Genomic DNA, 14,191 nt, shown 5'->3' on the forward strand with positions numbered 1-14,191 from the left:
GTGCAGCAGTACAATACAAAACCCAAATAGATTAGTTACAGTGGATCTGGCCATTCCATTGTCCACTGCGCCTTTGAATCACACACCCACTTGTTATAATGAGATGTTTTTGAAGAACTTCCTCCTCCATAGAGCAGCCTGGGTCTTTACTGATGATGCTTGAAGTCCGAGGAACAATAGCCCAGGAGGGAGTCTCTGTCTGGGGGAGAGAGTGGCCATCTGTCCCCTGGTGCCTGCATAGCTATTAGCTACTGCTAGTCTGCTACTGTTGAGTGCTAGTCAGTCAGCACAGGGGGGTCAGGAGGGGGTGTGGCTTTTTTACTGTCCCAGGGAAACCAGGGGGGCTTTGTGAAGGATGACACGACTTTTTCTTCTGGCGAGGAATTTTTCAACACTTCACACCCTCCTCTACTCCCTCCTTTTTTTCTGGAGAGGTGAGGTCATAGGCTTTGTTTGCTTTTCACTAGAAACCCTAACGGTCACACTTAAGTGATTACGGCTCTGTGTGTGTGTGTATGTGTGTGTGTGTGTGTGTGTGTCAGTGAGTGATGGAATGAACAGTGTGCTACCTCTCCCCTAGCAAGCTCCTCCTGATAGTCCTAGACTTAGACAGACCAGGCCAAATGGAATGGGTGTGTTACAAGTAGTAGCATTTTGAGAACCACGAAGTCAGCTAAGTGATGTGTGCTGACTGTCTTTTGACCCCTGTCAAAAGGACCTATCACTGCCTCTGTTGCTTCAGCCTTCCACTGTGGAACTAACTCTCCTGTTCGTGTACATATTTGGACACTCTATGAGTCATTGACGGCGTACTGTTATGTTGGCCTCCGCTGCTCAGGGATACAGCATCCAACTACTATACGTTATGAGATACTTATGTTTCACTTACAGTATTTTTCACAGTAGCACACTTACTGCTTATCAGTTTGTTGACGCTGTAACACAAAGCGGTTGAAAATGGAATCGTCTGTAAATTATCATATTATCAGTGACTAGGCTTGAAATTCATTTTGATATTCTAGTTTAATGTGAACCCACTTCTATGCATGCTCTGACTGGTTGTGATTTAGCTCGTGAACCCCTTCAACGATTTCGGCAACCTTCAATCATTTGTACAGGGAATAACAAATCGTTATAAAACATTATGAGACGAGATCCCTCTTCAACAGACTCTGTCTGACAGATTGTGTTGTTGGTCTGGTTTCAGGCGGAACCAGAGACATCGGTTCAGCCCTCACCAGGATGTGTATGAGGCACCGGAGCATCGAGGCCAAGCTCAGGCAGTTCTCCATGTGAGCCCCCCGTCTCCTCCTCCTCTTCATTCTGTATTTTCTCTCTCTTTTCCATCTTTCTGTCTGAATGGGCCCATTAGCTCATATTGTGGAGAGAGTGAAATAAGCAGAAATGAAGAGATGAAATTGCGTACAGTGTCTACACACCACACACCTTGAGGAATACACCAAAAAAGTAGCCTTGTAGCAATTTTTCTCTGCTACAGATCGTTATTCTCCGCTCTGTTTGACTTGAGTTGTAATCCCCACCCAAGGGTTTTCATCGACTGCCTGATTAACCCTCTGCAAGACCAGATGGAGGAGTGGAAGAGAGTGGCCAACACGCTGGACAAGGACCATGCCAAAGGTAGGGGCCACACACACACACACACACACACACACACACACACACACACACACACACACACACACACACACACACACACACACACACACACACACACACACACACACACACACACACACACACACACACCCTCCTACCACTACAACACACACACACACACACCCTCCTACCACTACAACACACACACACACACCCTCCTACCACTACAACACACACACACACACACCCTCCTACCACTACAACACACACACACACACACCCTCCTACCACTACAACACACACACACACACACCCTCCTACCACTACAACACACACACACACACACACCCTCCTACCACTACAACACACACACACCCTCCTACCACTACAACACACACAACCTCCTACCACTACAACACACACACTTTCTCAAACCTCTCCATTTAAAGTCTATACTCCTTCACCCCATTATTGCCTGCAGTGTAATGGTTAGCTAGATATCTCCCTTTATAATCCATGTAGGTCAGAACACACCGTTTCCCCTTCAGCAGGTAAACCCTCAGAGGCTTTCCAGAGCGAGCAATCCAATCACAAAGATGCTAGTCGTTTATCACTAGAAAATAGATTAAAGGCATTACTTTGCTTAGTTAACAGTACAATAGTGCTTTTATGTGCTTCAGCTCACCACCTCGAACCCAATCCCCCTCTCCGCTCAATAATCCCCAACCTAGGAGTTCAGTTCTCCCCCTTAGAGAAACAGGGTGCTCCCTCATTGCAGGGTTTGATTCCAGCCACCGCTTGTCATAACGAAGTTACAGTAAGATGGAAAGCGCGTCGCTCAGAACAAAGATCAATCAGATAGTATTCCTTTTTAAGAGTCGCCCACGTTTTGGGTGTGCTGCCGCACTTCAAAGCACTGACAATGGCAACGTGCGACACGTTGTGTCCACTGTGTTTCCCTTCCTTCCGCAGAGTACAAGAAAGCCCGTCAGGAGATCAAAAAGAAATCCTCCGACACTCTCAAGCTGCAGAAGAAGGCTAAGAAAGGTAGGGTGACTCTGAGGATGCCTGGTGTCGGGTTTGGACTGCTTACGACTGGAACTAGAACTTACGACTTTGACTTTTGAAGCTAAATCCGATTTTGGGGGGGGGGGGGGGGGGGGGGGGTGGCGGAAGGAAACTAAAGTGTTGATACTGAATTCTACCAAGACACATCTCATACTGTTCCAGGTGACTTGCCAAAGGGTCAAAATAGTAATGGGATGATAGGCAGCTGAGCCACATAATTTTGGGAAGTTATGTGTCTGGATTTAGGAGGGACTATATTGTGCAAATAACAGGATAGGATAGAATAGTACTCGAGTCACTAATCCTTGCTGCATCTTGGCAAATCCTTTGGATTTTATTACAGACCTTATATCTTTACGATTTTGGGCCAAAGTCTAATATACTGGGCAAGATGATAAGGATCTGTGACAATTCTGCAACCTGTAGCCATTCAAGAACAGGTCCCGTTCTCCTGGGTCTAAACTGACTGAGATTTCTCCTCTCTGCTCCAACAACTGCCATGTTGCATCCGATCACGCCCCTGTTCTTTCCAGCGGACGTGTTCGGTAAGTCGCTGCCCCCTCTAGCTCCCTTTGTGTCACGGTTCTCTGTTGACCTGTTGACCTCCGTTGACCTTTCCCACCTGTGTGTGGTCTCGTCCCTGTTCCCCCACCCCATGTACCCTGTCACATTGTCTACTGGTCTGTTTCATATTGTGCGGTCACATTCCTCACTCAAGGGTTAAAAATCTTCTGAATGCCCAAAATAGTTCATCTCCCTGCTTCTCTTACTCTGCTGGTCTCCCCTGAGGTCCCCTCCCCTCCCCCACCCACTACCCTCACTGGGTCATGAGTTTGGTCTGCTTCCAAATATACCTCACTGACTCCCTTGGGCTTTTGGCTGTGGCTTAATTTTGTATCATCAGGGGAGATCGGGACTGCGGCAAAGTCAATAAATAATCGTGGAGTTCATTATTTGTCTGGCTCCTATAAACAGGTAAATGCCAAAATAAAGGAAACACCAACATAGTGTCTTAATAGGGCGTTGGCCCACCACAAGCTGCCTGAACAGCTTCAATGTGCCTTGGCATAGATTCTACAAATGTCTGGAACTCTCTGGAAATAATTGGCAACTGGGCATTTTTAAACATGACCCTAAGCATGATGGGATGTTAATTGCTTAATTAACTCAGGAACCACACCTGTGTGGAAGCACCTGCTTTCAATATACGTTGTATCCCTCATTTACGCAAGTGTTTGCTTTATTTTGGCAGGTTCATGTAGATCTCCTCTGAAACCCAGTCACAGCCAACAATCATGGCCTCTTCTTTGACAGCCATGATATTATATAGATTTGTGAGAAGCTTGTCAAGAAAATTGCTTGTTGTTTAGAGTTATGTTTTGACCTGACTCCTGCACTGTCTCACCCTGACCGTATCCCGCCTGTTATGAAACCAAGTACAGCTTAGTTTGTATCTTGTATTGTGATATACGTGTTTACATAATTTGTAGAGTTTAGGCGTATATCATTCTTGTTTGTAGAGGTTTGGAATGTTGTAATATTCAATGTGAGAGAATGATTCAACATTATGAATGATACCCCTTTGCATACATTCACCAAACACAAAGAATTTGCAAGTACAACAAAAAACTAGACATTTGCCTTTTGAACCAGTCTGTTTGTCTGTTTTAGTAGCATAAAAGGCCTATTATGTTTATAAACAAGGCCATATTATCCTGACCGTCAAAAGAGTTTGATTTCCAGCTTCAATCTCACATGTAAGACAAAACAAACAGGACCGATAACTGACCCCTGAGGAACCTCAGATGTGGTCAGAGCTCTCTGGTTCAATAGTCTCCCTAGCCTGTTATATAGCACAGGGAAACTCCCCCAGTGCATTTCTATGAGTGAAATAGAGAGCAGCAACATGCCGAATGTGATCCTTCAGCACACAGTAAATACTGTGGGAAACCAAACGTTGCATTCTGTGTCCTGTGAAGGAATTCCTCTGCAGTGCTTTCCCTGGAAAATAAGAAGGGCCTCCATCTATCTAGCCTTAACCACATAACTAGTACTGGCTCTTCTAAGAAATGTAAAACTTTAATTGCATGTTTACGTCCATAAAGCCTACAGAGGAGATTATTGAACCTTTCTCTACAAGTTCAGACTAGAGTTTTATCATTTTAGCACACAATGTCTTGATACTTAATCTACTTAGATTGTGTTCTTAATGCCCTTTCAGTGTAAGAGCTGTTTGAAAAGGCAGACCTAAAATTTCAGCCTGTTTTGTGGGATGGAGTTTTGGCCTGCCTGGTGTCATCACCAGGTGGTCAATTAGTTAATAGACCAATAAGAAAGAGTTCCAAACAGGGTTGGAAATGAACACATGCTACCTGCCAAATGCGGGACGATTTTTTTCATTGGCGAGTAAGAATGTCTATTTCACCAGCCATGTTGGCGGGTGGTCACACAAAGGATTTGGGATATATTTTTTTTAAAGGCCGCATGTAGAAGTTGTTCGAATTGACAAAAAAAGGCTACTAAAGTGTGACTTTGTCCTCGTGTTTCTTGGCCAGTTACATTGTTTTGTTCACAGGCTAGGTTAGATGCTGCAACTGTCTGATGCTAGGAAGGCGTCACAGTCAGAGATTTTTTCATCACAGACATGCAAGTGCCAAAGTTATCACGGTAAAGGCTTGTCCCTTAAAGGGGCAGCTGGACATTTTTGTATCACCTAATGATTGTGCTTGATTGAGCATGGATCAGTCCTAAAAACATTTATTCATTAACTTTTAGTAATTTCTTATGATTAAAACACTCAAATATATAAATTGTTCTCCTAGATTTGTTTGTGTTCTTTTACATTTCTAGTTACTGATGTAGTCCTTGTAAAAAAAAACTGTCTGCGTAGCCGTAGACCGTAGAGCCCTGAAAAATAATAATGAATAAGCCATATCACTCAGCCTTTTGTGGAAGGGTTGGCACTCTGTTGATTCTTGATGTTCAGTTTTAGAGCTGTTTATCTGTTTTTACTATTGTATCTATACTGAACAAAAATATAGGTGTTGGTCCCATGTTTGATGACCTGAAATTAAAGATCCCATAAATGTTCCATATGCACAAAAAGCTTATTTCTCTCAAATTTTACACACAAATTTATTTACATCCCTGTTAGTGAGCATTTCTCATTTGCCAAGATCCATTCACCTGACAGGTGTGACATATCAAGAGGCTGATTAAACACCATGATCATTACACAGGTGCACCTTGTGCTGGGAACAATAAAAGGCCACTCTAAAATGTGAAGTCTTGTCACACAACACAATGCCACAGACGTCTCGAGTTTTGAGAGAGCGTGCAATTGGCATGCTGACTGCAGGAAAGTCCACCAGAGCGCTGCCAGAGAATTGAATGTTCATTTCTTCACCATAAGCAGCCTCCAATGTCATTTTAGAGAATTTGGTAGGATGTCCAATTGGCCTCACAACCACAGACCACTTGTGATTACACCAGCCCAGCACCTCCACATCGGGCTTCTTCACCTGTGGGATCATCTGAACCAGCCACCCGGACAGCTAATGAAACTGTGGGTTTGCACAACCGAATAATTTCAGCACAAATGGTCAGAAACCGTCTCAGGGAAGCTCATCTGTGTGCTCGTCGTCCTCACGAGGGCCTTGACCAGACTGCAGTTCGGCGTCATAACCGATTTCAGTGGGCAAATGCTCACCTTGTTGTGTGACAAGAGACTGGCACGCTGGAGAAGTGTGCTCTTCATGGATGAATCCCAGTTTCAACCGGGCCGATGGCAGACGTGTGGGTTATGGCTTCGTGTGGGCGAAAGGTTTGCTGATGTCAATGTTGTGAACAGAGCTCCCCATGGTGGCAGTGGGGGTATGGTATGGGCAGGCATAAGCTACAGACTATGAACACATTTTATCAATGGCAATTTGAATGCACAGAGATACTGTGACGAAATCCTGAGGCCCAATGTCGTGCCATTCATCCACCACCATCACCTCATGTTTTAGCATGATAATGCACGACCCCATGACGTAAGAATCTGTACACAATTCCTTGAAACTGAAAATGTCCCAGTTCTTCCATGGCCTGCATACTCACCAGACGTCACCCATTGAGCTTGTTTGGGATGCTCTGGATTGACATTGTACGACAGCGTATTCCAGTTCCCAACAATATTCAGCAATTTCGCACAGACATTTAAGAGGTGTGGGACAACATTCCATAGGCTACAATCAACAGCCAGATCAACTCTATGCGTAGGAGATGTGTTGCGCTGCATGAGGCAAATAATGGTCACACCAGATACTGACTAGTTTTCTGATCCATTGAACTACCTTTTTTTAAAGGTATCTGTGACCAACAGATGCATATCTGTATTCCCAGTCATGTGAAATCCATAGATTAGGGCCTAATGAATATATTTAAATTGACTGATTTCCTTATATGAACTGTAACTCTGTACAATCTTTGAAATTGTTGCGTTTTTATATTTTTGTTCAGTGTAAATTATTTATTTGAACATATATTGGTTTGAAGACGCAGGTCACACAAATTAAATTAAGCAATATACCCCATTTAAGTCTTACTAGTAATACATAATTTTTTGGGGGAAAAACAGAAATCATGCTCGTCTGTTTATATGTATATTTTTGGTGTAATTATGGCAACAACACAAAAATGGAGCTGGTAAAAAATCTGAAGGCTGGTAGATTTTTGTATTTACCTACCACGGTAGCTAGTGGGGAAAAAAGTTGATTTCCCACCCTGGTTCCAAACCTCTGTGCCAATAATAGCTAGTTTTCAGTTTTCCTCATTCAGACCACTCTGACAGTCCTAGCAAAATTCTTGCTTGAGAAATTGATCTTTGCTAAGAAGCTATTTTTGTTTGTTTCCAATTAAAATGGTCAAAAACAATCACAGTAAGTTACTTAATTGTTACCCACAAATAATTAGATATTGAGATAAAAATGGCTGCATTGGACGTTTAAATAAAAAGTGACACTTTTATATTAAAACACGGCTAGATTTTTGAATGTCAGTAAAACCAAAGACACTGATTTGATACGATTAAGTGGTTGAATTTGAGAGGGTAAAATGTCCAAATCAGAACAATGCTCCATTTTGTGAAGTGCGATTACATAAATGCACTCCATCTCCTAAGGCGATGGTTCTTCAGTATGTTCCCAAATCCTAAGTTTGTCTAATACTGTGAGGGTGTGACCCTGATGTGAACACCAACTGGTTCCACAACATGATTTGATTGGTGCTTGAGATAGCACTGTGAGGATTGTACTAATAGATATACATTTTCTATGATTACACTGACCATTAGTGATCAAAAGCTTAAGCGTGAAGTAGTGCAAGGGATTGATGGTTATATCTATATAACCATATATCTAATGGTGATGACGACTGAAAACCACAACAATTCAATTAAAACATACCTTTAAGAGACATTGGTGTCTTTTCGTGCTGTTTTCACCTCAGCCGTACGTCACACGGCCACAGTCCCTTTGTCTGATTTGAGACCGGACATAGATTATGTTGCTGTGTACTCAGAAAGACCTTGTCCTCCTAAACCCTAAGTTAGGATAAAACTAACAGAGATGGTTGTTGTGTGTGTGTGTGCCGCAGGCCGGGGGGACATCCAGCCCCAACTGGACAATGCCATGCAGGACATCAGTGATAAGTACCTGCTTCTGGAGGAGACAGAGAAGCAGGCGGTCAGGAAGGCCCTGGTGGAGGAGAGGAGCCGCTTCTGTACCTTAGTCTCCATGCTGAGGCCCGTCGTGGTGAGACCCCACCAACAGTCTGTGTAGTCAAACACACATCATTTGTTAGGGGGTTCTGGGCTGAAGAAAGCATGTAGAAATTAACCCCCGCATACACAATTGCTCCAACACATTATAACCAATCATGTTGTCCCAACAAATGAGTTCCAACCAACAGCGTCTTCTGTTATGAACGTTAATATACAGTGCACTTTGTGCGTCCAAACAACCATCTCATCCTTTTAAAGTGAACTATTTTGCGATTTTTGATGAAGGTGTATGTGACTCAAATGTTGTATTTGTTAGTAAATGTTTATTCTGGAAGTATACACAATCTGCGGTAGTCCACGCTGCTCAGTTTACTTTAGTTTTTGCTTCTCCTATGCACCTGTGAACGTAATTAATGTAATCTTTTCTAAGTTTTTCTATTGCCATTGAATCTTGCTCTCCAAAGAGATTTGGAAAATCCCAGTAGAGAGGGATGACCTGCTTCAATTCACAGTCTAAAAGTAGAAGTATTGAGTTAATGGAGAACAAGATCTAATTTGAAATGTATACCACATTCATAAGCTAGCACAATCCCTTACACCAGGGCTCTCCAACCCTGTTCCTGGAGAGCTACCATCCTGTAGGTTTTCACTCCAACCCTAATCTTGCACACCTGATTCTAATAATTAGCTGGTTGATAAGCTGAACCAGGTTAGTTACAACTGGGGTTGGAGCGAAAACATACAGGAAGGTAAGCTCTCCGGGAACAGGGTTGGACATCCCTGCCTTTCACCAACCCGCCATTCTTGTTCATTAGGAAGAGGAGATGTCCATGTTGGGGGAGATCACTCACCTGCAGACCCTCACTGACGACCTAAAGGCTCTGACCATGGACCCCCACAAGCTGCCCCCTGCCAGCGAGCAGGTCAGTGATTTGGTCCGCACTCTCAGGACAGGGCTTAAATAGTCCTCTTTTTGCATGTTACACTCATGTCCTGGATAAACGGTTAGTGTCTCTGTTACTGATTCACATGATTGGAGGTACAATGGTAAAGAAACCCATTTCCCTCTAGAAATAGGGCTGCCAATAGCTTTTTTACAAGATTCTTTGTTCATAAATTCCCTTGTTCTGATGTTCTTCCTCCAAGGTCATTCTGGACCTGAAGGGATCTGAGAGCAGCTGGTCCTACCAGACCCCTCCTTCCTCCCCCAGCACCACAGCATCCAGGAAGTCCAGCATGTGCAGGTTAGTGAGCATGCCCACAAATCACCACTACTACACCACTACACCCAAACCTCTCAGCTGGTTGAGAACATAGTATGGACTGGGAGTGACGCATCAGCCTAGCATTCAGTCCTCCTACTCCATCTTGTGGATTGGAGGTGGTAATGTAGCTTTGACATTCTTGCCATAATCTGAATGTTTACAAATGTGAGGCCGCAGAACGCCTCCGTAATGAATGAGTTAACTGTCTCAATAATTTCTGTGAAGTGTGAGGCGTTAGGGCCAAAGAAACCATAATATTTGTGTTCCAGGCGAGCTTGTTAGCAACCTCTGTTTGTGGCTGGCGCTGTAACTTGTTCAAACTGTAGCTGTTTGCAATTACCTAGTAACAGTCTTTTAAAAACCTTAACATGTAAATATTGTTTTGAATCAATATTTATGTATCTATTTACGTAGTTTAACCAGGCATTTCAGTTGAGAACCAGTTACCAATATCCGTAATAACCAAAAGACTGTGTTCTCTCATTGTTTCTCGCAGTAGTCTGAACAGCGTCAACAGCAGCGACTCTCGCTCCAGCGGCTCTCACTGCCACTCCCCCACCTCCCACTACCGCTACCGGAGCTCCGCCCTCCCTCAGCAAGGCCCCGCCCGCCTTTCTAGTGTCTCTTCCCACGACTCCGGCTTCATCTCCCAGGATGCCTACCAGTCCAAGTCGCCCTCGCCCATGCCCCCTGACACCCACCCACAGGTACTACGGAGAGACGAGAACAGGAACTTGTGGTGTTACGACTGCTTTATCAACACCCCTCAAACAGACATATTAGAGAAACCCTGAACCCCTAAGAAGCAGTAACATACTATATGAACTAAAACATATGCACACAGTAACGGTGGCATTGTATTCCACCCGACACTTCACTCTCCCCACCTGGGCTCTGTTGCTGGTGAGAGACTATCCTCCCAGGTTGCTAGGTAACGGAGCTCATTAGAGACAGCAGAGGTGGCGTCACTGTGAGAAACGGTGCAGATAGATCTCGATGAGTGTGTGTGTTTAGTGTGTGTTTAGTCACTGCACGTAGATCATGTAGATTACGTACTGTATACCTGTATGACAACTACAGTGTTGCTTAGATACAAGATAAGGCTTGTGTGGTCTCAGTGGTGGCTGGAAGTATGGCTGGAAGTATATGCCTGCTTTGTTGCTGCTCAGCTCAAACAATGCCCTCGTAGCTCTAATTACCACTGAAATGGCTGTGCTATGTGGAAGGCTTTTAGTGGCTGAACAGCTCCGCTGTTTTCTGAGGTGTGTACATAAGCTCTCAATCCGACCCCCCCCCCCCCCCACCTTAGACTCAGCACCTGCTGTATGACTCTACTATTAGTAATACAGTCCATTGCAATCTCTGCATCTGCATACTGTTAGCTGTTTAGTGTGTGACAAGTCATGCTGATTTGCATAACTTTTATGCTTCGCCGTAGTGCTTCTAGTTTTTGTACGATAAGTTTCATATGTTTTCCTTGTTATCGATGTTGCGAACCCAGAATGTTTTTCTTCTGTTCTTTTTCTCTGTACTTCTGTCTGTGCGTCTTGTCTTTTTTACGTGTCTCTTTGTGGCTTCTCTGTTTTGAACTGCTTCTTTATGTGAGTCTGTCTGTCCTGTCTGTCCTGTCTGTCCTGTCTGTCCTGTCTGTCTGTGTGTGTGTGTACCTGTGAATCTTTTCATGTATATTTGTGTGTGTGTGTGCGCCTTTCTGTCCTGCTGCACGGCTTTGCTGCAGATCTCTGGCTCTTCATCCTCTGCCGTCTCTGAGACTTGCCAGCCTGTCAGTGAGGGCAGCTCCTCCTCGTCCTCCTCTTCCTCACCTGCCTCCTCTAAGGAGACCTGCTCCAGCACTAGGGTGGAACAGGTGAACACACGTTTAGACACTAGGTGCACTTTTGCTGGTTGATCAAACCTCTCTCATTCCTGTCACATAGACAACAGCGTCATGTTCAGCGGGCCTCAAATACAGGAGCATTCTTATTGGACGAGTAGTAGCCTACCTTCTCCGTTTCTCTTTTGTTTCAAAATGTACCTGCTGAACATGACACAGGTGTCTGCTACCAGGATTTGATGTTATTAGATTCCATCTGATTTCAGTCGTGTGCATTATTTTGACCTTCCTTTTTCATCACCAGCAGCTGCCATTTTGACTCATGATTTCTCATTGTTGTGTCACTTTGTCCTCCACTCACATTCAGCTGTCAAACGGGTATGATCATCATCATCACGGGCCCTCCGCAGCCCCATATCTGTCTGGCGGGGGCATGCAGGAGGTCTACCCCGACCTCCCTCCATCCTCCCCCTCCACCCCCCTCGCCTCGCCCTCCTACTCTCCCACCTCCCCTGAGTGGGCATGGTCGAGACCAGGTTCCGCCCTCCCGGTGGACAGCCCCCCCTATTGCACCCTGGGACCGGGCATGATCCCCTCCTCCAAGGTCCTCACCTGGAAGGTGCGTCCGTTCTGTTATCGACCGCCTCCTCCTCTTCCTCCTTCCTTATTCTCCTCCTTCTCTTCCAGTCTCCTCAGTGGATGATCAGACACTGATACAATCACTTCTCACAATCACATCTCACAATCACAGGGAGATTGCAAACACTCTCCGGTTACATTATGCAAGTCTTTATATGTGAAATCATACAGCATAAATGTCATTCATAAAGGCATGAATGCTATAAAAGCCCAATCAGTTTCAGTCCTTTTTCTTCCGTTTCTTGCGTAATGAACACAACAGAGCTATCAGAGCTACACAACAGAGCAGAGCTATTTTTGGCGGGCGTTGCTCAAGCGCTTTGTCTCTCTGTGTTTTGTAGGACTGGGCCAAGCCGGGGCCCTACGACCAGCCCATGGTGAACACCTTGAGGAGGACCAAGGAGAAGAGGGAGACTCCAGATCCCAGCAGCCCCCAGGCCACCACACCAGGGGATGAGCCCCAGAGAGCCAAGGGCACCAATGCAGTTATACAACGGGTGGGTCTAATCCTGAATGCTGATTGGTTAAAACCACATTCCAGCCGGTATCTATTCCACAAGTTACCACCGGCTAACTCTATGAAGTTAAAATGCCTATTTACTCTGTTCCATCAGCTCAGCCAATCAATTTAAACATTTGATCTCCACTATAAAAAGCATCTAGACATTATCTCACATTTCTTTTAGACTAACATTTCGTTTTCAAAGCAGAGATTTGTATAATCTCTCCGACATTTAAAAAAAACATTGTTTAAATATTCAAATTTGATCTCCAGCTGTCCCATAGTAATAAACGTGTAGGGGTCGGGACGAGACAGGCAGGCAGGCAGTGTTTCTCAGCAGGTGAAATCATGAATCAGCTACACCCATAATTACAGAAACACGTGGATGCTAATACCTATATCCTTAATGTAGAGGTGTACAGTATATGAATGTGTTTTATGACCATGTGAATGCCATGTGTGTATTTTATTTTATTGTACGACAGACCTGTCAAATGTTTACTGTATACTATAAGGAAAACTAAATCAAGCACAGCTCAAGTTTTTAAAAGTATTTGACATAGTATTTAACCCAGGTCTGTTGTGCGGCTGTTAAATGCGGTTGTCTGGATGGTGTGAAATATGTGTTTTAATATGTATTTTGCTGTATGCTTGAGATAACATGGACTTCATAAAATGTGGACTTAGGTCAACATTTTTTTTACTTAAATCCATTAGCGAAACTCCCCCACTTTTAAATCTCATTTTCATTATCTCATCACAATACCATTGTCTACATACTGTATGTGAAAACGGCGCATTTCTAAATTTCGTAGAATAAAATATACCCGATGACATCACCAAAATGTTACAACATTTTATTAACAGTGATTTTCAAACACTATGAGATTCACGGTGACGTGGGGAGCCAGAAAATATCCTCCCTCGTTAAAAACTTGTAATCCTACTCTGTGATGTCACAGATGAGCATTTTTTAGGACCTTTCGTCTTATCTTCTTAACCACAGATCATAGACCGTGCCGTTTTCAGATATGTAGACACTGGTATGGTGCTGGAGTTAATGAATGAGGTTGAAAAGTGGCAGGAAATGTCCTTAAAGTCAACTTATCCCAAGTCTGAATAGGGCCCATATTGCAAAGGTATGTATAAGCTATACGTCTTAATATGTGTGTGTCGGCAGGAGGAGGCAGAGGCCCATGAGGAGCTGGCCCTGGCTCTGGCCCGCGGGTTGCAGCTGGATATCCAGCGCTCCAGCAGGGACTCCCTGCAGTGCTCCAGTGGCTACAGCACCCAGAACACCACACCCTGCTGCTCTGAGGACACCATACCCTCACAAGGTACTGTAGTGTGTATGTGTGTCTCCCGCTGCATGTTAGGGGTAATCGCCGTCAGTCCTTAATATGTACAGTAGAAGGTCAATGTATGGATATTTGATAGGGATCCACTCACTTTGAATTATAGTGAACAATAGTAGGTGTTAGTCGTGTTTTGTCTAAGGATCT

General features: G+C 44.3%; 1 protein-coding gene across 7 annotated transcripts in view; it reads left to right on the forward strand.

Annotated features, from left to right (window-relative positions):
- Nucleotides 1-14,191, forward strand: part of LOC129819780 (protein MTSS 1-like) — a 49,069-nt gene that overhangs the window by 32,095 nt on the left and 2,783 nt on the right. For 2 of the 7 annotated variants that reach the window (XM_055876363.1, XM_055876366.1), the window contains 12 exons: nucleotides 1,208-1,292; nucleotides 1,547-1,638; nucleotides 2,590-2,664; nucleotides 3,219-3,230; nucleotides 8,323-8,480; nucleotides 9,265-9,372; nucleotides 9,596-9,693; nucleotides 10,211-10,421; nucleotides 11,453-11,581; nucleotides 11,916-12,167; nucleotides 12,529-12,684; nucleotides 13,870-14,026. In XM_055876363.1, coding sequence (XP_055732338.1) covers nucleotides 1,208-1,292; nucleotides 1,547-1,638; nucleotides 2,590-2,664; nucleotides 3,219-3,230; nucleotides 8,323-8,480; nucleotides 9,265-9,372; nucleotides 9,596-9,693; nucleotides 10,211-10,421; nucleotides 11,453-11,581; nucleotides 11,916-12,167; nucleotides 12,529-12,684; nucleotides 13,870-14,026 — 1,533 coding nt within the window. The remainder of the gene's footprint in view (nucleotides 1-1,207; nucleotides 1,293-1,546; nucleotides 1,639-2,589; nucleotides 2,665-3,218; nucleotides 3,231-8,322; nucleotides 8,481-9,264; nucleotides 9,373-9,595; nucleotides 9,694-10,210; nucleotides 10,422-11,452; nucleotides 11,582-11,915; nucleotides 12,168-12,528; nucleotides 12,685-13,869; nucleotides 14,027-14,191) is intronic. The other 5 variants (XM_055876367.1, XM_055876365.1, XM_055876364.1 and 2 more) reach the window with 5 other exon arrangements.

The sequence above is a fragment of the Salvelinus fontinalis genome, chromosome 22 (assembly GCF_029448725.1).
Source record: "Salvelinus fontinalis isolate EN_2023a chromosome 22, ASM2944872v1, whole genome shotgun sequence".
NCBI lineage: Eukaryota > Metazoa > Chordata > Actinopteri > Salmoniformes > Salmonidae > Salvelinus > Salvelinus fontinalis.